The following is a 25,324-nucleotide window of genomic DNA, read 5'->3' as shown; positions in this document are numbered from 1 at the left end:
GGATAAACAACAGGGAATTCCCTGGCAGTCCTGTGGTTAGGATGCCAGCTTTCACTGCCGTGGGCCTGGGTTCAATCCCCGGTTGGAGAACCAAGATCCTATACTCCTTTTGGTCAAAAGAGGAAAAAAAAGAAGAGGGTAAATAACAGAACTTTTGGGGTGACTTCTAAGCCCGGGCCTCAATACACTGTGCTCATCTCCCCTTAGAGTTTGCACCTGGATGGTTCGCTCCTCCGAGAGGCCCCAATGGGGAGATGATAGAATGTTTTACTTTATGTCTGAGCAGATTCAACAGAGACAGTATTAAAGTGAAGGGTATGTTCAAGCAGAATAAGTGACACCACCACCAAGAACTAAAAATAAAATATAAGACAATGCTTTTATTGTACATAAGATTTAAACTTCCTTGGAATGACAGAAATCACCTTACAAACTCAAGGCAGCCACGTGTTAGTTCTTGTCCCTGAACCAGCACCAGGCAGGGTGGCTTCTGGGGTCATGAACACTCAGCGTCTTCACACCACATGCAGCCACAGCTTCTGCCAATACAACCTGCTCCCCTACAAGGTCTCTACCCAAATCCACACATCTTTACAAAGTCCTGATTCTCTCCCTTCTTCTGCCCAGTCCCTCAGATGACACTTCTTATCCAGCCTTGGAGCAGTCCCAGTGCTTTGGGCTACAAGTCATGGGTCCCCCTCTGTAACTCCATCTGGGCAATTCATTCCCTGCCTCTGTCTGAGATTCCTTCCCCAGTACAAAGTTTATGATGGTGCTATCTCTGCTCCCACAGCTGAGCTATTTGGGACTTATTCCTGTTCACCATCTTATTCCTTTCGTCTCATTTCTCAATGTCAGGTGGTGATCAACAGATCAGGAAGAGGATTTTCCTGATTTTCCAGGGGATGAGTGTGGACCTCGGGTTGTGGCTTATGTCCACGACTTCCCTGACCCCTTCCCACCAAGGCCCTGCATTTTCATCTCAGCCACAAGAAGGCATTGAGTGGTGTCAGGGATGGGTGTCACGCACAGTCAGCTCATGAGGACAATGCAAATGACCCAATGTCCCATGGGTCACAGATCATCCATCCACTTCGCTGCCGCCCCTTCTCCCTAAGATGCTTTTTCCCCTTTTTTCCTCATTCACTATAATCATCTTTTGGTTTTATTTCTTTATTTATTTTTGTCCACACCCTGAGGCATGTGGGATCTTAGTCTGCTGACCAGGGATTGAACCCACACCCCCTGCATTGGAAGCGTGGAGTCTTAACCACTGGACTGCCAGGAAAGTCCCACTATACCCATCTTTTAGACTTCCCCTTTCTAGAAAGCCATCCCTGACTCACCTCCTGCCTCCTAATGGGTTATACCCCTACTCTGGGCTGTCCTAGTGCCCAGATCAGACTTGTATCACAACACTGTGCTCTCCTTTCCTCCTTATATCTCTGTCTCTTCTCATGACCTCCTTCAGATACAGGACAAGTTTTGTGGGGATTTTATTGTTTATTTGTTTCTTTTCCTTTTCATGTCACCAGTGGCTACCATACTGCTTGGCTCATAATTAGCACACAACAAATATTTCCTAAGGATATGAGTAGATGAACTCTAATATTTTAGGGGAGAAAACAAGATGAAGAGAGGTGAGATGCCTAGTTTAAGATCATATAATAAGTTGATTACAAGGCTGGGTCTAAAATCCAAGCCTTCCTCACTCAAATCCAGTATTCCTACCTCTTACACAGTACTTCTGTGCCTGGTGGGGATGGGGGTGAGGATGGCTGGCAGTGGTCTGAGTCCCATCCACCCAGCATTGAGGAAAGGGCTTGATCAGCAGACTGAAGATCATCCCACCTTGTCCCTCTCCAAAGTCCCAACTCTATCACATCATCTAAAGCAGTCATTTCAAATCTCAGGTGACCCATCCAGGGTCAAGTCCTTACATCCTCTCTTTGAGCCCTGTGCTTAGGATAGGGTACCTGCACCCTCTTGGGAACTCAGGGAGAACTTGGACCCTCGGCCCCAGAGCCCAAAGAAGGGAAAGACCTTCTGGGTGAAGGAGGCAGTGAAGGTGTAAATGGGTTCCTGGGTGATGGCGTTGGCAAAGGTCACCCAGCCCACCTCGTAGTCGATGGACACCCGCACCTGCTGGGGCTGCTCCTCCAGGGTCAGGCGGGTGGGGAAGGAGCTCAGGGCTGAGACGAAGCCCCACGCCAGTCTCACCGCCCACACCCCCTCCTCTGGCCGCATCCGCAGCTCCCCCTTCCGGCGGATGTCCCTACTGACCACGCCCAGGGTGCAGCTGCCCCCGTGAGCCAAGTCCACACTGACCACCCACGTGTGTCTGCCCTCTGTGAAGCCACCATGGGCCAGGACACAGGTGGCCCGGTCAAAACGCTGGGGGTTGTCCGGTGACTTCTGCCACTTGTAGGAGAAACGAGCCTGCTGGTAGTCCTCGGACAGCAGGAGCTTGGGGTGGGAAGTCCGGGGGTCTAGAGAGATGTGCGCTGTGGGGCAAACAAAAGGGATGCAGATGTCAGCAGACACACTATCACCTTCAAGAAAGGTCTAACAACTCCCCTTGGCATTCACATTAGCATTACTCCCAACAACGTGTAGAGTGCCTACAAACAGGAGGCGTGGGTATCTTCTGGGAACTTGTTAGTAACACTCACAAGCTCCACCCCAAGCTACCTGAGACGGAATCTGCATTTTAGCACAATCCATAAATGATTCCTGAACCTGTTAACGCCTGCTTCAGAGGATGTGTTCAGTTCAGTTGCTCAGTCGTGTCCAACTCTTTTCTGCGACCCCATGGAGTGCAGCATGCCAGGCTTCCCTGTCCATCACCAACTTCCGGAGCTAACTCAAAACTCATGTCCATCGCATCAGTGATGCCATTCAGCCATCTCATCCTCTGCCGTCCCCTTCTCCTCCTGCCCTCAGTCTTTCCCAGTATCAGGGTGGTGCTGATGCTGACTTTTCCAGTGAGTCAGTTCTTTGCATCAGATGGCCAAAGTATTGGAGTTTCAGCTTCAGCATCAGTCCTTCCAATGAATATTCAGGACTGATTTCCTTTAGGATCTCCTTGCAGTCCAAGGGACTCTCAAGAGTCTTCTCCAACACCACAGTTCAAAAGCATCAATTCTTCAGGCACTCAGCTTTCTTTATAGTCCAACTCTCACATCCATACATGACTACTGGAAAAACCACAGCTTTGACTAGACAGACCTTTGTAGGTAAACTAATGTCTCTGCTTTCTAATATGCTGTCTAGGTTGGTCACAGCGTTAGTTAGTTGGTTAGCATGTTAGTTTGGACATGTGGGCTCTCATCTGGTTCTCTGCAGTCCCCTGAAAAGCACTTCTGCTGCCTGCAAACCGGCTGACGCCCAGAGCTGTGCATGCCTGCTCTCATCTCCTCCTCTGCTGACACATCACATCCTACCCCTCCTGTATCTCAGAGGGCGGGGACATCCCCCCTCCCCCCCAGTCCAAACTTCATGATCACTCCCTGGGCGCATGTGACTCACACACCCAGGCTTCTTCGCTCCTGTCTGGCTACCTGACTCACCCGCGGGGTGTTCATTCTGCCTCAGTAATTCTACAACCAGGCCGTCTGAGGACCACTTTTTGACATCAAAACTTCTGCAGACCTTTGCATAGTGTTACTTTTAGTATCCATAAGATGAGACAAATACATGAATTCTGTTATGTCCATGAATTAAGAGTTGCTTCCAAGAACCCCATGACTTCCCAGCTTCTTTGGCTGATAGACTAGGAACAATGGCCTTGAGAGGGGTCCAGTCTTTATTCCTTTCCTGCCCACAGGTTGCACTCCTATCATCCATGAAACAACACCCGAGAGTGGGGGGGGGGGGGGTTCCTGAAAATTCTAAGAATGTGATTCTAAATTCAGATTAAAGTTCCCCTCACCCAGGAAGCCCTTCCCGATAGACCTTGGCCCAGGCTGATTTAATCTTTCTATCTTGTCAAGTGCAGATCAGAACCTGAACTTCCTGTCAGGTATGTGGTATGAGTGTGTGAGTCTTCCTTCTTCATTGTTCTCCTGCAACCCTTATAAAGGCAGCAACATGTATCACTGCCACGTGTGACATTATGTGTGCATGTATATTTATTAATATATATGTATATGATATACATGTATTTGACTATTACATTGCCCAGTGTGGAACTCAGCAAAATTATCCATCCTTTTCAACTTTAGATTCCTCACTCCCTCCCATCCTGACAGAGGCAACTTACCTGGCTCATAATCCAACTCAAAGCTGAGTTTTTCTGTAAAGAGGAAGTAAAACAACATGCAATTTTATTAGTCTTACAAAACCACAGAACACTCACTGATGAGACTGAGGCCCCAGGAAGGGAAGGGACAAAGAGAAGAATGGCAGGTGGAACCCTCTAGACCAATGGTTCTGAACTTGAATTTGCATCAGAGTCCCAGGAGCACTTGTTTTTGATTCAAGTGGTCCAGGGTGGGGCCGAGATTTGCATTTCTGGCAAGTTCCCAGGGCATGCTGATGTAGGCTGGGACTTCGTTTTGAGCCTCACTGTCTAGCTCTGAGCAGGCAGAGACCATGTTTACCTTCAATGACTCACACAGAGCCCAGGACCTAGGAAATTCTCAAGAAACATCTAGTTAATGAACATATAAGTGGGCTAATTTGTCTCTCCTTCTGCTTGGAAATAATTTAGGGGAGACTAAAAGGTCAACCTTTGATGAGAGTAAAATTTCCTTCTCTGCTAGGCCACTTACTTGCAGGAAGTGGACTTAGGGGAAAACTCTTCTAAGGTGACATTTCTTTGTGGGCAGTCATTTAGAACTAGGTGGCATCATTCATGATGTCATGTGGGACAAGGGGGAGGTGTTGGCAGGAAGCCACATTTCTGACTCTCATTTCAAACCCTCCACGCCCTCACCTATCACTGCTGTCCCGGAAAAGGGGGTCATGGTCCCCATACGGGCAGTTCAACTCTGAGAACCAAGCTAATGGGGTGGAGGATGGGGGAAAGCCAGGGAAAGGAGGAAGGAAAGTCAGCTACCACAGAGCACAGAAAAATACTCTCAGTGGTTATTAATTAACAATTATAAAAAAAGCTTATCATATATCACAAATGCCCCTGTGGCTTTTTAAAATTATTGACAGTGACCAATTTTGTTAATCATTATCTTACATGTCACTTCATGACAAATGATTAGATCGGTTTCACTCTTTTTCAAAATAGTTAAATTTTTCTGGAAAGCTTCAGCTTTGTTATCTCACTTCATTGTCACATTATTCTGAAAGCAGATTTTATAAAGATTGGCAAATAAGGAAAACAAGGCACTGGAAAGGCTTGAGCCTTGTCAAAGGTCACACAAGCATAGGGAAGCAGGGCATGGAGGCCATTCGTAAGCCCAGGCTTCATGGCCACCTGTGTTCCATGGGGTCCTCTTACCCAGAAACAGCTTCATCTCCCTCCGCAGCGGGAAGGCTTGCTGGGGGAAGTCCCGAATCCTCTGGCCCAGCTCTGGAGATATAGCCACTGGTTTCCGGCACCTTCTGGTTTCACATCTAGGGGCACAGAAATGGTGGGGTCTGGGCTTTATCCTCCTTAGCGATGCCCCCAGACTCAGTTGGTCATCTTCTTCTAACTGAGCTCAGAGGTGCCAGTCCCCATGGGCAGACATCATTCCTCTAGGATGGACCACCTTCCTCTCCTCACTGCCCACTCTCGGGTAATGCCATGCTGGGTGTGTATCTATGGTTATACATGGAAATGCAGTTGAGGATGTGAAAGTTTACATGTGAGTTTTATCTGTAATGTGAGAATGTATGTTTGTTTGGCAATAACCAGGCAAGTGCTGCCTGTCTGTTTATGTATGTGGGGAAAGAAGAGACAAACTTACCTGATTAGAGTGCTTCTGATATCCTAGGAGAAAGAGAGAAAGCAGAGATTTGGTTTCCACTTCTCCTTCCCACAAGAAAAGACAAAAATACCGTATTCTCAGTCCTAGATAGAAAAAGGACACCAGATCCATGGGGTCACAGCATTTTAGGGTTTATGAGGCTTCAGGGATCTTGGAGCCCAACTCCTTTATTTTATAAGATGCAGACAGTGAAGTGACCTGGCCCTTAGAGGCAAAGACAAGTCCCATCCCAAGGTCACCTGCTTCTCAGTCCCAAGTGTGTCCCGCTAAATCATGCTGTCTTCGTAATGCCGTATTGGGACCCCAGTATCTCTCCTCCAGCGAGACAAAGTGAAATAGACTAGAAAGAACTTCCTGACTGGAGGGTGGTGACACAGAGAATGGTTTGCCTTGCAAATAGCACCTGACATTTGTTGGCATAGTGCATGATGCTTTTCAAAATGCTACTTTCACTTGCATTTTACTGTGGGATCCTCACAAATAAATAAAGTATTTGTGAAATAAATAAAGTATCTTCCCTATCTGAAAGGATGGTAGGATGAAGAGATCACAATCTGGGAGCAAAGTGACCAGGAGCTCTGGGGGAAGCAAGGACTCTCAGAATTCAGAACTTCTGGTCCTGTGACCTATCTTTCACTTGGGGTACAAAGATCTGTGAGTGAAGAGATGGCTCATATGGTAAAGATGCCACAAAGCCTAGGTGAGCACAGCTGGGTGGGGGCGAGTTCAGGTCTCACCGTCAGGAGCTCCCTCGCCGGCCTCTCCTTCTTCTCCTCCAGTTCCTCAATGAGGGTGTTGAACCGGCCGATCTCCCCAGTGACCAGGACATCAAACTCATCCCGATGCTTCAGGATGTCCTCGTCTAGCTTCTCCAGCTGGGCTAGGAGGATACTCTGCTGCTCTTCCAGGAACTGGCTCAGATGTGCAAACTCAGAAATCACCTTTTGTTTCTTGGTGGCCACCTGAGTCTGAGAGGACAGGAGAAAAAGAGGCCAGGAAGTTATTCCTCCTCTTCTTCCCCTTCCTTTTCCTTCTTTTTCCTTAATTCACTCCCGTCTCCCTCCTGGCCCAGATCCACATATTCCAAGGTGTGGTGGTAAAGTCAGAGCCCCCCAGTCTCCAGGTCCCCAGACAGACTTGAAACCATGGTATGGTTTCCTTTCCACCTGCCCTGCCATTTCCGGGAGGAGATACAGGGATGGGGTGAGGACACCCTACCTCCTGCTGTTTACCAAATGCACACAACGTGCGTGTCACTGAGGGACAGTCGTTACAGCAAGTCAGTGAGATAATGATGATTTTTAATCTTCACAGAAAAATAAACTGAGCATAGAGAGCTGTTTGAGGTCATAGAGCTAGTTTGTTTCAGGATTCAAACTCAGAAGGACTTCAAAGCCCCTATATGAGATGTTGCCTTGGTTTCAAATAGTCACTGGAGCCGAAGGAAGGCAAGAGGGCCAGGGAAGGAATGAGGACCTACCAGGAGGACTTGTATCCTTCGATTTTCCCTGGACTGAATTGCTTGAATCTCCTCTCTCTCTTTTCTTAGACACTCAAGACACTTCTGTATTTGTTCCTGGAAAGAAGGGGCATAAAATATCTAAGATGGAGGTGGGGAGGGATAAATTAGAAGTTTGGGATTAGCAGATACAAGCTACCATATGTGAAACAGATAAACAACAAAGACCTACCATACAGCACAGGGAACTAAATTCAATACCTTGTAATAAATTATAATGGAAAAGAGTCTGAAAAAATATGAATCACTTTGTTGTATACTAGAAACTAATACAAAGCTGTAAATCAATGATACTTAAATTAATTTTAAAAAAATATTTAAGATGGAAATAATGATTTAAGAAGTGTCATCTCTGTCTCCTGGAATACAGTGACCCAAAGGAAGGAGTTGGGTCTCAGCTGACAAAGCCTGGGCTCTTATTGTTCTTAACAACTGACTCTCTTTGGGTCTTTTTCCTCTTGTTTGGCCCTCCAAGAATTTTGATCAGGGCTTTCCCCCCTTTAACTTGTGCCATTATAGGCTATGATTCCATGTTCCCACCTGAGCCTTCCTGTTATCAGGCTGTGTGAGCGTATGTGCTCAGTCGCTCAGGCTTGACTGACTCTTTGCAAATTTATGGACTGTAGCCCTCCAGGCTCCTCTGTCCATGGGGATTCTCCAGGCAAGAATACTGGAGTAGGTTGCCATGCCCTTCTCCAGGGGATCTTTCCAACTCTGGGATCGAACCCTCATCTCCTGTGTCTCCTGCATTCAGGCAGATTGTTTACTGCTGAGCCACTGGGGAAGCCCTGTCATCAGGCTAAACACACTCTAATTTCTTTTGCCTTTAACAAATGGTATTTAGGGTCTGTCCTGAAATTGATATGCCCTTCTTTGAAATTATCCTAACTTTCTCACATATCCCAAGAGGAACACCTCCAAACAACCTCTGTTATGAGTGGAATCAACTTTCTGAGTATGATCTGGAGGGAACATGAAACAAGGATAATGCAAAAAATAATCAATGACTTGTTTTAAAAACTGCTTGTTCTTGGGGACTTCCCTGGTGGTCCAGTGGTTAAGACTTTGTGCTTCCACTGCAGGGGACACAGGTTCGATCCCTGGTTGGTGAACTATTAATAAGATCCCACAGGTCACACAATGTGGCCAAAATATCCTCCCAAAACAAATAAACAAAAAATTTCCTGCTCTAGAGAAGAGTTAGGAACAGTCATACACATATAAATGCCATAAAAGTACACTGCAAAATATATTTAGAACTCTTACCAATACATGCTAATTAACTGAGCCATACACACAGACATCTACTTGTAATAAAACAAGATGCATAAACAACTAAAACCAGCATACACTCATTTAATGACAGAGAAAATTACACATTATATGTATCTACCCAACCTGCATAAATGTAAACACCAATTTACTCACAAACATGAGCACTCAGTTACACAGACACACTCAAATTGTCAGATCCCCCCAAAGATACTGCATCCACTGGGAAACATGCAAACATTAATACTAATACACACTATGCAATCACTTCCTCAAGTGCAAACCCAGACATCCTCAGACACACCTGACTGATCCAGGGCCCAGACACACATGCTCCTGTTTTGGTGACTCATTCATTCAACATGTATTTGTTGAGCTACTATTATGTGTTGGCCATAAGGAAACAATATAGGACATGCTTAAAATATAAACACGTGATCTTGCATACCTGGGCCTATTGCCTGGCTGATGATAAAATAGAGAGTGGCCCAAATTATCCACCCCTCTGCTCTGCTTGTTTCAGTCTAGTCCCATCGGAGACCCACCCCCGGAAACCTCTCAGTTTCCCCTTCGTACCCGGTAGGGCCCCGCCGCGTCCTCCAGGAAGCGCACGGTGTGGGCGCGGTGCTCCCAGGCCTCCCGGCACACCACGCACAGCTGCATCTCATCGTCCTCGCAGAAGAAGTAGACCTTCTCCCCGTGCTCGGGGCAGACGTCCTCCTCGTCTGAGTCCATCTGGGACACCAGCTTGAGACGCTCGATGTTCTCCACCACGTTGGCCAGCTGCCAGTTGGGCCGGAAGTTCCCTGGACGGAAAGGCTCCTTGCAGAGTGGGCAGGTCGGGGGCTCCTCGGGGTCCGGGCTGGTGATCTCCAGGTAGCGGGTGAGGCAGACTCGGCAGAAGTTGTGACCACAGTCGATGGTGACCGGTTCTCTGAGGGTCCCTTGGCAGACGGGGCAGTTGACCTCATCTGCCAGGCTGGACACCGAAGCAGCTGAGGCCATGGTGCTGCTGCTGCTTGTGACCTCTTCAAGGTCACCCTCTCTTCGCGACTTGGGGGGCAGGGCTGGGAGAACAATGAGGACACACAGCGCACACTCACACACCCACGTGCACACACGGCCAGACACAGGGGCATCCTACATACCCAGTGACAGCCTCATGGTCACACACATACACACCTGCACTTGCACTCAAGAGCAAGGAACCCTCTTGCATGTCTGGCAGCCAGGGTTCTGCTTCCCCCCTCCCAAAGGAACAGACACACACCTCCAATGGCAGAGACAGAGAAATAGCAGAGGAGGGAGAGAAGAAGGGGTGACAGCCTCCCGGAGATGACCTCAGTTACTGTCTGAGCTGGTGCCCGTGACCAGCAGGTTGCTGCTTCGTCCCGTCCATCCAGAGACGCTCGAGGTAGAAGGAAAGCATCTTAACCACCCACGGGTGGAAGAGACTGTTCTTCTTTGGGGAGCAGGAGGGAGACTGGTCACAGAGCAGTGATGCCACCCAGCCTCCCTTCAGTAGGACCAGCTGTCTCCAGGGAGATTGAAGGTATCAGCCAACCCAGGGGAGTGTGGGGACCCAGATAAGGGTGTTGTGCCCCGGGCGGGGGCGGTGGATCAGGGCACAAGCAACTTCACCTGTGATGCTCCAACCGGCCTGCCGTCGGCTGCCCAAGGGGTTGGAATGTACTCTGTGTGGGGGAGGAGAAAGAAAAATAACACCAGCCAGCATTTATTTACGATAACCATATTCCTCATGCTGACATAAGCAGTTTAAACATGCCATCTTATTTATTCCTCCAGTCTGCTCTGTAACGTCAGGGCTGTTAGGATATTAGCTGGGCTCAGCCAGGTTACTTAGCTTACTCAAGGCACACAGGTAGGGAGGTGAGAGGCCATAATTTGCACTCAGATTTGTGAGTCTCAGAGCCATACTGTCCAACAGAAATACCATGTGAGCCACACATGGAATTTTAAGTTCCCGTAGCCATATTTTTTTAATAAGTGAAACTAATTGTTGTTCCGTCACTCTGTCGTGTCCAACTCTTTGTGACCCCAAAGACTGCAGCACGCCAGGCCTCCCTATCCCTCACCATCTCCTAGAGTTTGCTCAAGTTCATGTTCATTGCATCAGTGATGCCGTCCAGCCATCTCATCCTCTGACGCCTGCTTCTCCTTCTGCCCTCGATCTTTCCCAGCACTAGGGATTTTTCCAATGAGTCGTCTGTTCGCATCAGATGACCAAAACACTGGAGCTTCAGCTTCAGTGTCAGTTCATATTCAGTGTCAGTGAATATTCAGGGTTGATCTCCCTTAAGATCGACTGGTTTGATCTTGCTGTCCAAGGGACTTAAAGGAGTCTTCTCCAGCCCCACAGTTCAAAGGCATCAATTCTGCCTTCTTTACGGTCCAGCTGTCACAACAGTTCGTGACCACTGGAAAGACCATAGCTTTGACTATACAGACTTTTGTCGGCAGTGTAATGCCTCTGCTTTTCAACACACTCTCTAGGTTTGTCATCACTTTCCTGCCAAGAAGCAATCATCTGATTTCAAGGCTGTAGTCACCATCCACAGTGATTTTGGAAACCAAGAAGAGGAAATCTGTCACTTCTTCCACCTTTGCCCTTTCCATTTGCCATGCAGTAATAGTGCCGGATGCCATGATCTTAGTTTTTTTAATATTTAGTCTTAAGCTGGCTCTTCCACTGTTCTCCTTCACCCTCATCAAGAGACTCTTTAGTTCCCCTTCGCTTTCTGCCGTTAGAGTGTTGTCATCCACATATCTGAGGTTGTTGATGTTTCTCCTGTCAATCTTGATTCCAGTTTGTAACTCATCCAGCCCAGCGGTTTTCATGATGTGCTCAACATACAGATTAAACAAGCAGGGTGACAGGAAACTAATATTTAGCCCCAAATAGTACCAATGTGTGTAATCCATAGAAAAAATTAGTCATGAGACGTTTTATATTCTTTTTATTTGGTGCTAAAGTCTTTGAAGGGGCTTTATTGTTGGCTCGATGGTAAAGAATCCACCTGCCAATGCAGGAGACATGGGTTCCATCCTTGGGTCATGAAGATCCCCTGGAGAAGGGCATGGTAACGCACTCTAGTGTTCTTGCCTGGAGAATTCCATGGACAGAGGAGCTGGGCAGGCTAGTAAACAACAAAGTCTGAAATCAGGGCGTATTTTACACATATGGCACATTTCAGTTGGGACCAGCCACGTTCAATGCCCAACAGCCTTGGGCATTTGGAGGCTCTTGTGCTGGACAACGCAGCTCCAGGGACTGCACTCTTGGGGGTAGAGGGTGTAGGTGGGGGGAAGGGAAGTCGATACACGAAGTAGCTGGAGTGGAAAGGGAGTGAGACAGGGTGGAGGGCTGATCTCCAGTGGGATGTTGGGAGGCGTTTTCCTTGGTTTTATGCACAGATGCTTGTGAGCGGATGAAGACTCATGACTGTCTGATCCCCTTGTCCTGACTGGGAGTTCAGGAAGGGCACACGGCTAGAAGCCGGGAGACTTGAGTTGACTGTAGCCTTGCAGCTTTCTAGCTCTGTGACTCAGGAAAAGTCACTTTACCTTTCACTTTACATTTCCTGTAATCATCACCTGCCCTCAAGGGCTGTTATCAGATTGGATGTAATAATACGAAAATACTAAGCCTTAGATAAATGTGGTTGAACCTGTTCATCTTTTTTTTTATTAATTGAGTTTTCTAAATTGTATCAACACAGATCACTTGTATTATGTTTTCTTGCCTTCTCCTTGCTGCAGTTAAAAGCTAAAATGGAAGTACAGTGTTACCCGGTGGGGATGCTGATGCTGGGAGGTGGTGGGGGCAGGAGTTTAGGAAAGACCAGCCAGAGTCAAGGAGGTGAGACAGGAAAGGGGGGCAGAGGAGGGGACCTGGTGAGCGATCATCACACCTGCAGCATTGAGCAGAGCCCCCGAAACAATGTCCCGAAAGTGAGCACTCCCACTCCGGCTGGACTTTGCCGCTGTGTGCACACCTCAGAGCCAGAACTTTATGACCCCCACCTGCTCAGCCGGACAGGAAGTAAGGTCTCCTCCCCAACTCTCCCCACCCCACAGCGGTCAAGGGAAGGATTCCAGGAAACCCCATCTCCCTGTGACCTCATGGGGTGCGCTATGTTCCCCACCCCAGAGGCGGGAAGGACCAGGAGGAGGGGAGAAGGCGCTGCCGGGGCCGCTGTCGGGGAATGCTGGGTAACTCGAGATGCCCTGGAGTTTGAACCCACTCAGCTGATAAGTGGTGGCCGGGACTCTGGGAAGCACAAGAGGTGGAGCCCGGTGGCTTTTCTGTTCGGACACCCCTGCTTCCCCTCTCTCAGCCTCCCATTCCTTTCCTCTGTGACTCATGTAAAGTGATTCAATTTCAGGGAAAGAGGTTCATGTGGACTGAGGCAGAGGCCTGAGAGGACGGGCTGGGGAAGACACCGTGATGCCCTCGACCCCCTCCCACAAAGGGGCCACCTGTTCCAAGTGCAAAGGGCCCCTGGAGGATGCAGTGACCGCCGCCTGCGGACACACCTTCTGCCGGCTGTGCCTTCCTCTGCCCTCCCAGATGGGGGCCCAGCCCTCCGGCAGGGTCCTGCTCTGCGCCCTCTGCGAGGAGAAGGAGCCGAGCGAGACCCTCCTGGTCCCCATGCCCCTGGGCCCTCTCGGGGAGACTTACTGCGAGGAGCACGGCGAGAAGATCTACTTCTTCTGTGAGAATGACGCCGAGTTCCTCTGCGTGTTCTGCCGGGAGGGTCCCTCCCACCAGGCCCACGTCGTGGGCTTCCTGGACGAGGCCATCCAGCCTTACCGGGTAAGAGGCGTGGGGTCAGCTCGGGCCATCTGGGGCAGGACAGTGTCCCGAGGTGGTGAAGGGGACGGAGCCAAGAGCTCCAGGAAGAGCCATGGCTGGATATGGCCATGGTCCGTATCAGGAGACCAACCAAGGCTGCTGGGAGCTGGGGCAGCCCCAGGCTGAGTGGGACGTGGTTCCTTCCACTTGGATGTGTGGCCGTTCACAGTCTTGGAGAGCTTCAGCTCCAGCCCTGAGGGGACCCCACAGTGATGGAGCACAGAGCATTGTAGCGACGGCTTCACTGGGAAGGAAAGCGAGCAGCTGTCCTCCTGCAGGTCACGGGCGGGTGGCCTTGGTCTCCCCGGATCCAGACTGGGAATGGGATCTAGCGGCCCTGACGGCTGGGGCTCAGAGGGAAGGCAGGATGGGAGGGCATCCTACAAGCGCTGCTCTTCTTTTCAAGAAGCGGGGTGTGGCAGTACAGTAGTCCCTCTGGTCCTGGAACATTATCCACTCCTGTCTGCTCGAAAGTCCCTCTTGTCACCCAGTCACCAGGCCTGCAAGTGGCCTCCCTGGAGCCATCTCTCATCTTTCCCATGGCATTATCCCCAAAACCACCACAGAATCCAGGCTGTCCCCGTCTGTCACAGAGGCTCCATCAAGGGCCCTGTCTGAGCTCTCACCTTTCCGGTCACCCTCCAGTCTGCTATGAGGCAGAGCCTCCCAAATCACAAAGCCCATCATGTCGCTCCCCTGCTCACAACTGTCCTGTAGATCCTGATTCTGTGTCTGAAGAAAGCCTGTGCCGTTAGCTTTCAAGGCCACTTGCATTCAGGATCCTGCCTTTATCTGCCAGCTACCTACTCCAGGCACAATGTGTCCAGACAGACTGACCATTATGTACCTGCTGTTTGGTCAATTAACACTCTTTCCTGCTTCTAATACTTTTCAGTAGTTTCTTCTTCTTGGAAAGCTTTCCACTCCCCTTACTCTTTTTTTCCCCCGTTAGTGTTTTTGGTTTTTTTTTTTTTACTGGGGTATAGCCAACTAACAATGTTGTGATAGTTTCTGGTGAACAATGAAGGGACTCAGCCATAGACATACATGTATCCAGTCTTCCCCAGACTCCCCTCCCATCCAGGCCGCCACATAACATTGAGCAGGGTTCTGTGTGCTATACAGCAGGTCCTTCCTGGTTATCCATTTTAAATATAGCAGTGTGTACCTGTTGATCCCAAACTCCCTGACTATCCCTTCACCCCACACTTCCCCCTGCCAGCAACCGTAAGTTCACTCTCTAAGTCTGCTTCATTCTTTTTTTTTTTAGGCGATTTTACCAAATTTTAAGTTCAGTTCAGGGCATTAAATGCATTCCTCTCCTCCTCTTACCTAACTGGAAACTTGTCTTTCATGGCCCATTATAACTGGTAGCTACTTTCTACAACCTTCCCTTGTCCCTGCAGGCAGAATTGTCCCCTCTGCTGTGCACCCATCTCACTGTGTACACACCTCAATTATTGCATTTGTCTGTTTTTCATTCACTTGTGACAGACTCCATCTCTACATGGTGGTCTTTTTTTTTTTTTTTTTTTTTCAATTTTTGAGCTGAGCAGCATGGCTTGTGGGATCTTAGTTGCCCAACCGGGGATCAAACTCAGGACCCGGGCAGTGAGAGAGCCAAGTCCCAACCACTAGACCACCAGGAAAGTCCTGATGGTGGTCTTATACAGGCAAGAACCGGGTCTTTTTTTAACCTTTGACTTCTTCAGCACATGGTGATGTGCCGGGAACATAGTAGACAATTGAGTCAAATCGTGACCTAAGCCACCTCTTTCTGCCCATTCTTCTCTCCGCAGGACCGTCTCAGGAGTCGGCTGGAAGCTCTGAGCACAGAGAGAGATGAGATTGATGACATGAAGATCCGGGAAGACCAGAAGCTCCAAGTGCTCCTGGTAAAGGCCATGTCCCCATAGGCTGTCTTCTCCTTTGGGGATTTTCTTTTCTCATTTTTTGTTCATTCTCAACTCTGTTAATTTTCATCTCAGTTTTCACAGAGATTTCTATTTGGTTGTTTTCCAAATACAGTTTTCCAGTTCTTTTTTTTTTTCTCCTCCATATTAAGTTTTTTCCTGTTTTTCCCATGTCTTTAAACCTTATTGTTAGTATCTGAAGGTTACATGATGTTTAATTTCTTTTAACCCTTCATCCTGGTAACTTATTTCTTTTTTTTTTTTTTGGTAACTTATTTCCTTGTGAGCTTTCCTGTGGTTCTCACATTTGGGGGTCCCACATCTGGGGTGTCTCCAGTCAGCACCTTTATTTGTTTATTCCAAGGGGCAGGGTGGGGGACGATACACATGGGAGTGAGGGCCATGTGATCAGTCAGTATATGGATGGAGCCCTGGACTCTCAGCTTGATCGCTCTTCTGGATCCTGCTCTTAATAACTTCTGGTCCTGAGAAGTTCCCCAAGTTTCCCATCAGCTCCATCAGGCATTTTAAAGATCTTGTAACCAACCTTTGAGAATTTTTTGTTTGCATTAAACAGCTTTTGGGAATAAGTATAATTTTGTTCTAACTCATCAAATATCCACCTAGCATCCACGAATAAAACATCTCACAGAGACATTTGGGGTAGAGCAGCGTCTCATAAGAAATCCTGATTTTCTTCATTTAGAACACCCCACCCCATATATCATATAATAACATCATTTGTAGAGTGTAATTATTTTCTCTATATTTATTTTTGGCTGCCCTGGGTCTTCATTGCTGTGCACGGGTTTTCTCTAGCTGCGGTGATCGGGGGCTGCTCTCTAGTTTCAGCGTGTGGACTTCTCTTTGCAGTGGCTTCTCTTGTTGTGGAGCATGGGCTTAGTTGCACTGTGGCATGTAGGATTCTCCCCGACCAGGGACTGAACCCATGTCCCCTGCATTGGCAGGCAGACTTCCAACCACTGGACCACCAGGGAAGCCCTATAATTATTTTCTTAATACTTGAGAGTGTTTTTATGGTTTGCACAAATTTCTGATATGATAATCCTCCATGTTAATGAATAAGGCATGTACATGGCCTGAATTGCTGTTTTTCTTTTCTGTCTTTAAAGGGTGCATTTTCTCCTTACACCCAAGCTTTTATTAAGGTATACTTGAGAAATAAAAATGCATATGCTTAAGGTATGCAACATGATGTTTTGACCAATGTATACATTGTTTCCTATAACATTAAGGTAGTTTTGGTAGAACTAGGTGATTTATCTCTAGTCTCAGTGCTTCCTCCTTAGCACTCCTTTGACTCTGCAAAAGTAATATCAGTTTGGATTTGCCATTTAATCCAGTAGCTATTTAAAATGATCCTAAATTCAATTTTATTGCAGCTATATAGTACTTATTACATGCATGCATGCTAAGTTGCTTCAGTCATGTCTGACTCTGTGCGACCCCATGGACAGCAGCCCACCAGGCTCCCCTGTCCACAGGATTCTCCAGGCAAGAATACTGGAGTGGGTTGCCATTTCCTTCTCCTATAGTACTTATTCCCTGGGTGGGGAAGATCCCCTGGAGAAGGAAATGGAAACCCACTCCAGTATTCTTGCCTAGAAAATTCCATGGACTGAGGAGACTGGTAGGCTACAGTCCATGGGGTTGCAAAGAGTCAGACATGACTGAGCGACTTCACCTTCATAGTACTTATTAGTTATATATTAACTGATATTTTTATTATCATTCCCAGTGCTGAGAAAATAATACCTATAGGATTTCTGCTGTAGGATTTCATTAAGTTAATGATAGATTTTTAGGCCTAAAACCTTGCAATATTAAAATACTATTCTCTAGTATTTGAAAATTATGTCCATTTCTGATAAGTGCTCAAAAATGCTTTTCATAAGTCTACCTGACTAGTCAAACTTTAGAATAGAGTTATTTAACACTTTGTGTTTATTTGTTTTTAAAACTCACTTTATTTAAACAAAAATAGTTTACCCATTTCTTCCACTTGGAAATCCCCATTTAGGGGTTTTCTTAGCAGACTCTGGGGCAGCTTGTTGTCTGGTGTCCATTGCCTGGCTGGGAAGAATGGGCAGACTGTTCTTATTCAGCTCCCTGACTTGCCTCTGCAGAAGGGCGTTTGGGGGTCAAGGTTGAGGAATCCCAGAATATCAGAGCTGGAAGTGGTTCTGACATTTTCTAATCCAAGATTTACCTTGCCATCCAATTTTCAGAGCAGAAAATTGATGTCCAGAAAAGTGATGCTCCCAAGGCCACATAACAGAGCCCAAGTTCATGATGAAATGACTAAAACCTGGTTCTCTTAACCCTTAATCCATTGCTCTTCCCATTACAGTCTGTCTACCTGAAAGCATTGCCTTCATATAGGAAGCTTGGGGCCAGAAAATGTATACCAGTGTCTGCATGCTCGGGCTGATCACAAGGCTGACCCCGAGGACAGTGGGCAGATGGGGTGGCGATATCTGGCTCCCTCCCATCTCTTTTCTTGTGCTACAAAGTTCTCCAGGAGGAACTCCACACTGTGGGAATCTCTGACCAAGGAGAGAGAGCTTGGGGATGGGAAGATCTGCCTCATCCCTGAACTCCCATCAAAACATGCCCTCTAGATGGCAACCTCGGTGGTTAAGACCAATGCCACACCGTTCTTCTGTCATACAGTGCGTGTTCAGTCATGGACACAGCCCCATGAACTGTAGCCCACCAGGCTCCTCTGTCCGTGGGATTTTCACAGCAAAAATATTGGAGTGGGTTGCCATTCCCTTCTCCAGGGGATCTTCCCGACCCAAGTATCGAACCTGTGTCTCCTGCATCGCAGGTGGATTCTTTAGTGCTTGAGCCAACGGGGAAGCCCTCTCTTCTCATAAGTTGTGCTCTAATCACAGCCTCCTCTAGCTTCAGTTGCTCTGTAAGAGATCATCTCCACCTGACTCTAGAGATGGTATGGGAGGGTTAGGATGATATTGCAGTTGTGGAAGGATGTTTGAAAATCCTGGCTCTGACAGCATGATGTGCACTATTATTAGAATCTCTAGGTGAGATGAGAGCATGATTCTCATCCTTGGAAACTTTATCCTGACACCTACCTACTTGTATTAATCCCATAATATTATTTGGGAGGATGAATCTTGGAACTACTTATTCCCTGTCCCTTTTAATCAACAGCAAGTATACAGAAGAGGCTCTGGGAACCCAGCTCTGTGAGTTTCTCCCTAACCATGCCTGTCTTTCTACCCCTTGCAGGCTCAGATTGAAAGCAAGAAGCAGCAGGTGGAAGGGGCTTTTGAGAGGCTGCAGCAGGAGCTGGGGGAACAGCAGCGCCTCCTGCTGGCCAGGCTGACGGAGCTGGAGCAGCAGATATGGAAGGAGAGGGACGAGTATCTGTCCAAACTCTCTGAGGAAGTGGCCCGGCTGGGAGCCCAGGTCAAGGAGCTGGAGGAGAAGTGTCAGCAGCCAGCAAGTGAGCTTCTGCAAGTGAGAAACACCCCACCAGCTCGTGGGATAGGAGAGGAAGCCCACAGGAAGGGGGGCTGGAAGATGCTGGAGAAAGACAGGAAAGGGAAGCGGAGATGATGTGTGATGAGAGGGACTGATGGTTATTGGAAGCCCAGGGAGGTTACAGAGATGAAGTCCCAGAAGGGCTGGATGACTTTCTCATGTCACACACAGTGGTCATGCCAAAGGCTTTGGAGTCTGATGGTCTTGGGCTTCAGTGTCAGCTCTGCCAGCTGTGTGACACTGGCAAGTCTCATAACCTCTCTAAACATGGGGAGATAATAGTACCTCCCTCATGGGGTTGTTGCAAAGGCCAAAAAAATTTTTTTTCAGGCAAAATGCTTACCATAGTCCCTGGCTCACTGAAAGGACTCAGAAAAACAGTGCCTGTTTTAATTATCACTATATTATCCTGTTTCATATCTTCTGGCTGGTAACTCAAGGCCTGGTCCCTGCTCTCCACCATCTCCTAATGGTTGGAGGCAGAACGCACTCCTAGGATGAGGCTGAGACAGAGGAACCAGCTAATGAAGTGACAACACAGTCCCATGTGAGTAAGGAAGCAGGATGTAAATGAACAGTCTATGAGCAGGTGATTAAACAGATCAGCTCTCTGGAGGGGAGAGTTTTGAGCTGACATGAAAAGGAAGAAAGGATGTACAGAAGCCCTGACGGGAAGGATGTATGGAAACTAAGTGCATTTTTTTTCTTTTGTAGGATGTCAGAGTCAACCAGAGCAGGTAGGGCCCACTTTCCCTGCTCTGTGCTTGACAGTGAGACTGAAAGGGCAGAGGCATGCATTGTGGGACTGAAGATGCAGGGTCCTACACCTTGCCCCTACATATGGTTACACGGAGAAGCAAAAGCACTTCCATAGACATACTCTGTCATCCTCTCACACATAAACAGCCCCAATTTACTCAGGTCTGTATGCTAAGGTTCCTTTTTAAACTAGTACTGGGGACACATTTTTCCCCCCTTAGAAGCGAAGTTATTACTAATAATCATGGGGAATTCCCCAGCATAGAACTCCATGCTCTTACTGTCTAGGGCCTGGGTTCAATGGCTGATAGGGAAACTAAAATCCCACAAGCCCTGTGGCACGGTCAAAATAATAATAATTTTAAAAATGAAATAATAATTACATTGGACTGATCCAGGAACATCTTATTTAACTCCTGAAATTATTAGTGTTTGAGTCAGTATTTAACACCATGTAAAATGTCAGTCAAAGGGGAAATATTTAGTACAGAATATGAGAAGCACAAAACTTGGGAAGACCAGTATATTCTTTCAATCATTTTTCCCACTCAACTTGAGACACAGTGACTAGGGAAGAGTTCTCATTTATCTTTGCTCATGTGTGTGTGTAGGGGGGCTGAACTCAGGTGCCCATGAATCAGGAAGTTCTCTAAACATACTTCCAGAGAGTGTCGGAGATTTAGATCTAGAAAAGTTTTTCTGAGGTCTTCAGGTCTGATGAAGACGCTAAGACCTAGAGGAGAAGACTGAGCTGGAACCAGCACTGAGGGCTTTCTCACTGAAGTATAGGATTTCTTTCACCTCCTTTTTCTCTCCCTCCTCAACCCCTTTCTCTTTGTACCAAATATCATGCAAACTAGATTGGTTAAGGCTGTTTTTCAAATGGCACTGTACCGCCCTCTAGAGGCTAATAGGAGTAGTGATCTTTTCTCTTTTGGTCCCTAGGGGTACATTATCTTAAAGCACCTGAATCTAATTCTTGAGGAGTGGTTACCATTAGTTCCTCTTAGGTCTAGCCGAAACACTTCTTGCTTCAATAGCTACATATTTTCAGCAAAGATAAGTGATGCCACTCAATCTAATTATTCACCACAGATGCCAAGATTCTTGAGTCTGATTTTAGCCTCATTGAGTCTGGATGACCAAAACATTATTTTTGGAATTAGAACCTAACTGGCTACTAACTTGTCTGCAGGTGTGAGATGAAGACTTTTGTGAGTCCAGAGGCCATTTCTCCTGACCTTGTCAAAAAGATCCGTGATCTCCACAGGAAAATACTCACCCTCCCAGAGATGATGAGGGCTTTCTCTGGTAAGCGAGAGGGGACAGCAACTTCCCCCATTCCCATCAGTTTCCCATGTGCCTACCATGAAGCTCCATCTTCACCTTCCCAACCTGCTCAAGACGTCTCCCATCCCTTAAGGCTTCCCTTAGTGATCCTACTCTGCCCAGAGAGACCATTCCTTTGTGCATCCCCTCTCCCCAAGGATGGGCAGAGTCAGGAAGGTGAGGACGTCATCTCTTTCACAGCAGAAGCCACCTTTCTCCTGTCCCTGTCCTCACATTGTTCCCAGGACACACTGCCCTTATTTATTTGAAATAAGAACTAATAAATCCTATAAGTCTAATAATAATAAGGCCTATAAGAAATAATAAGTCACAGATCTTTCTGTTCTTGCTTTCCTCAGAAAATTTGGTGCATCATCTGGAAACAGAATCAGGTAAACACTTGGGGGCTTTGGGAGCCATTCTTTCATTTATCCCTTCGTGGATTCATCTGTTCACTCCAAGACAGAAGGACAGAGCAATTAAACATATGAATTCTGGAGCTTGGATGTTTGGGTTCTCTGTTCTAGCTTTTGCTAGTTCTGAGACACTGGCAGGTCATTAAGCCTTTTTGTCCCACAGTTTTATCTGTAAAATAGAAAATATAATAGTACCCATCCCATAAGTAGTTGAAGGTAAATGAATTTGTGTATGAAAAATCTTAGTATAATACCTGGCACATAGTAAGTGCTCAATTAATGTTAGATGACACATACATATTATTATTTAAAATACTTATCAAACGCTTGGTCTTTTTGCCGAAACTTGTACTAGACTCTTTATTGACCTGGACAAATATTGTAACAATTCTTTAAATAGCATTTACTTTTAAGCTTCCCTGGTGATTCCGAAGGCAAAGAATTCACCTGCAATGCAGGAGACCCGGGTTCGATCCCTGGGATGGGAAGATCCCCTGGAGAAAGGAATGGGAACTCACTCCAGTATTCTTGCCTGGAGAATTCCATGGACAGAGGAGCCTGGTGGGCTGCAATCCACGGGGTCACGAAGAGTCAGACACAACTTTTAAATTGGTGTTTCATTTAGAAACTATTTCCAAAAGCATCACCTTATTCTGCTTCTCAAATTTAACTTGCAGAAAACTCAACTGGGGGGTCTTACTAAAATGCAGATTCTGATGCAGTAGGAGTGGCTTAGGGCCCAAGATTCTGGATTTCTAACAAGCTCCCAGGCAAGTGGATGGTCCTGATTCATGGACCCCACTTTGAGAAGCAAAGCCTTGCAGCGCTCCTTGCTGGTCAGGTATAGATGTCATCCTCTGCCTCCTGGAACAAAACTGAGGTTCTGAGACGCAGGACAATGACAGGCTGCACAAGACAGATGCTCTTTGTGCCTCACATTCACAGCCTCCAGTTCTAATGTGCACGCCTTCCTCCTGATAGGGGTCGTCACTCTGGATCCTCAGACGGCCAGCGGGAGCCTGGTCCTCTCCGAGGACAGGAAGTCTGTGAGGTACACCCGGCAGAAGCAGAACCTGCCCGAGAGCCCCCTGCACTTCGAGGGTCTCCCGATGGTGCTGGGGTCCCCCGGCTTCTCCTCGGGGCGCCATCGCTGGCAGGTGGAGGTGCAGCTGGGGGACGGCGGCGGATGCACGGTGGGGGTGGTCGGGGAGGAGGTGAGGAGGAAGGGGGAGCAAGGCCTGAGTGCCGAGGAGGGCGTCTGGGCGGTGGTCCTCTCCCACCAGCAGTGCTGGGCCAGCACCTCCCCGGAGACCGACCTGCAGCTGAGCGACATCCCGCGCGGCGTGGGCGTCGCCCTGGACTATGAGGCGGGGTGCGTGGCCCTGCTGGACGCCGATACCCAGGAGCCCATCTTCACCTTCACCGCCTCCTTCTCTGGCAAAGTCTTTCCCTTCTTCGCTGTCTGGAAAAAGGGTTCCTGCCTAACCTTAAAAGGCTGAAGCGGGCCGTCCGATGGGCAGTGCGGCGCCGGGAATCCAGAGCCGACCCCTGGATGATTTGTTAGGATACGGGATCTCCGAGTCCCTATAGTTTTGTCATTTTTTACATTTTATTTATCGTATGTCTTTCAACTCCCAGAAGTCCCTGGTCATCCCCGCTGACGCTCCTGCCTTCTGTGCACCCCCGAGGGGAGAACCAGAAATAGGCAGGTTGTGACCAGGACAATCAAGTTGAGTAGTCAGTGGGTTTTTTTTGGGGGTGGGGGGGGAACAAAATAAAATTTTTTAAGTTTCAAAATAACCGTCATGGGAAAAGCCAGAACTGTGTGGAACTTGCATTAATGTATCCGGTTGACTGTTTTTATTTGGACATACACATGGAGATGCTTCTACCTCTCCAATCCTAGAGTCTCTTCATCCAGCCCCAAGTGGACCCAGGTCCCCTTTCTTTCTGGTCCTTTCTCTTGTAGAGTATGTCCTAATAAAGTGTGCAACCCAACCAGACTCCTGCGTCTGGTGTGTCTAATTGGTGCTGATGGGGTGGACAGAAAGGCCAGTGGAATCTCTGTGACCAATACATATCCTGTCCCTTTTACTCAGGACTTGCCTGAGGGCAGGCTAGCCAGACTCCACTGTTCAATAAGAGGAGGCTTGTGTTCAGTTCCAACTCACCTCTTAAACATTTATTATTGTTACTGTTGTTACTGGACACAGAATCTGACTACACATTCAAGTAAGTTCACAAAGTATGAATCTCTGTAAGAATGACGATGATTCACACACCACCACCATCACCACCTCCACTATACTTTCTGATTCTAGCTCTCCTTCCTTTCAAGTTTAGCACTTATTTTCCCATCCTCCCAGCCCAACCCTGGAAAAAAATCTACCTTCTTCCCCTATCAGGGTCTCTCTAGTAGAAATCTATGTACAGGATTACCTTTTGTATCCTATGAGCCCTGTTCCTGAATATGGGGTCAGATATTTTCAAGATACTCCAAATGCTTGTACCCTATGTGAACTGCATTACAAAACTGTAATATGAATCATTGCTATGTGAATAATTACTGCCAATTTCAGTAGATTAATATAAGTCCTTGATACAAAAGAAGCAAATCCAAGGTTCTTCTGTCATCACAGGCAGAACCACTCTGTGTATAACCCAGAAAAAAATCAAATTGTTTGATAGTTCAACCAAGTACTAGTAGTAGGGAAATATGAAAGCTGAGTTCTATTCATGGAGCCGAAGAATGAATTCTGCTAACTCGCAAACACTCACGCAGGCAAAGTTTATTTTAGAAGTTAGAGATTCAAAGCCCTCAGTATAGACATTGAGAGGGGGTGAAGAACCTCCCAAAAGGCAAGGATTGCAGCAGTTTCATATCTTTACTAGTATTGATCTGTACATTTTTGGTTGGCTCATGACTTTAATATATGTCATTTTTGACCAATTGTTTAAATTTCTCAATGTCCAGTTTGTCAATTTATGGTTTTCTTGGATCCCTCAGTTTCTCAGTTTCTCCAGACATTGCAACGCCACCCCTTGACACTTTCTCAAGACCCCAGATCTTTAGTTAGGGGCTAGATGTCTGTTTAGGAGCTAATTGTAGCTAATTGTCTACCTGGAGTTTTTCTCTTTGATAAACTGCTGCTGCTGCTGCTAAGTCGCTTCAGCTGTGTTCGGCTCTGTGCGACCCCATAGATGGCAGCCCACCAGGCTCTACCATCCCTTGATAAACTGGACAGCAGTTAATGATTGTCTTGTCCTGGGTCTGAATGTTTTATGACCCTCCAGACCAGGGAGGCATTCCTCTGAATGCCTGGAAATTGAGTGAGATGCTTACTCGAGAAGAGAAAAATTGAATTGAATAAAAATGAATTGAGGTCTCAAAATCTTACACTGTCTAGCAATTTCTGCCTCAGTCTTTATTACCTGATGTTTATTATAAAAGTAGTATCAATATATACTCCTGGTTTTTAAAAGATTCAAACAGTTCCAGAGAGTGAAAAGTCCCACTCTCCTCCTCACTTCCTCTTATCACATCTCATGGAACCTTGGTTAAATATTTTGTGATACTGCCAGTTTTGTAGACAAGTGTATTTAACTTTTTAAAAATGAATTTATGAGATCATGCCATAAATGCTCTTTGCAATCCCCCTCTCAAAGAAAAATGATATGCAACAAAAGCCTCATTGCAACACTTGTCACATATTACCCAAATCAAAAGTTAGTTTTCAAAAATACATATCTTCCTTTGAACATTTTGACAAAACTGAAATACA

General features: G+C 47.1%; 2 protein-coding genes across 3 annotated transcripts; one reads left to right on the top strand and one right to left on the bottom strand.

The window, feature by feature from the left end:
* Positions 1-360: 360 nt before the first annotated feature.
* Positions 361-10,508, bottom strand: TRIM10 (tripartite motif containing 10). 2 transcript variants are annotated; one of them, XM_070456865.1, is made up of 8 exons: positions 9,295-10,508; positions 7,408-7,503; positions 6,665-6,895; positions 5,907-5,929; positions 5,456-5,571; positions 4,262-4,294; positions 2,330-2,504; positions 361-1,804 (listed from the first exon to the last, which is right to left on the bottom strand). In XM_070456865.1, the coding sequence occupies exons 1-8, from the start codon at positions 9,721-9,723 to the stop codon at positions 1,735-1,737; spliced, it is 1,173 nt and encodes a 390-aa protein (XP_070312966.1). In that variant the 5' UTR covers positions 9,724-10,508; the 3' UTR covers positions 361-1,734. The 2 variants fall into 2 exon arrangements, with proteins under 2 accessions (XP_070312966.1, XP_070312965.1); XM_070456864.1 differs by having other exon boundaries at positions 361-2,504.
* A 2,544-nt stretch (positions 10,509-13,052) lies between these two features.
* On the top strand, positions 13,053-23,300 carry TRIM15 (tripartite motif containing 15). Its single transcript, XM_020888871.2, has 7 exons — positions 13,053-13,555; positions 15,394-15,489; positions 18,784-19,014; positions 19,753-19,775; positions 20,993-21,108; positions 21,486-21,518; positions 22,524-23,300. The coding sequence occupies exons 1-7, from the start codon at positions 13,187-13,189 to the stop codon at positions 23,039-23,041; spliced, it is 1,386 nt and encodes a 461-aa protein (XP_020744530.2). The 5' UTR covers positions 13,053-13,186; the 3' UTR covers positions 23,042-23,300.
* Positions 23,301-25,324: the final 2,024 nt, after the last annotated feature.

Source organism: Odocoileus virginianus, chromosome 27 (assembly GCF_023699985.2).
Source record: "Odocoileus virginianus isolate 20LAN1187 ecotype Illinois chromosome 27, Ovbor_1.2, whole genome shotgun sequence".
Lineage (NCBI taxonomy): Eukaryota > Metazoa > Chordata > Mammalia > Artiodactyla > Cervidae > Odocoileus > Odocoileus virginianus.
This window is presented reverse-complemented; position numbering and strand designations above follow the sequence as displayed.

Coding starts and splice junctions, on each gene's coding strand:
- TRIM10 (XM_070456864.1), bottom strand. CDS start 9,723: ATGGCCTCAGCTGCTTCGGTGTCCAGCCTGGCAGATGAGGTCAACTGC. Junction 6,896..7,407: donor GAAGGATACAAGTCCTCCTG/GTAGGTCCTCAT, acceptor CTGTCCTCTCAG/ACTCAGGTGGCCACCAAGAA. Junction 5,930..6,664: donor CGGCGAGGGAGCTCCTGACG/GTGAGACCTGAA, acceptor TCTTTCTCCTAG/GATATCAGAAGCACTCTAAT.
- TRIM15 (XM_020888871.2), top strand. CDS start 13,187: ATGCCCTCGACCCCCTCCCACAAAGGGGCCACCTGTTCCAAGTGCAAA. Junction 19,776..20,992: donor GTCAGAGTCAACCAGAGCAG/GTAGGGCCCACT, acceptor ACTTGTCTGCAG/GTGTGAGATGAAGACTTTTG. Junction 21,519..22,523: donor TCATCTGGAAACAGAATCAG/GTAAACACTTGG, acceptor TCCTCCTGATAG/GGGTCGTCACTCTGGATCCT.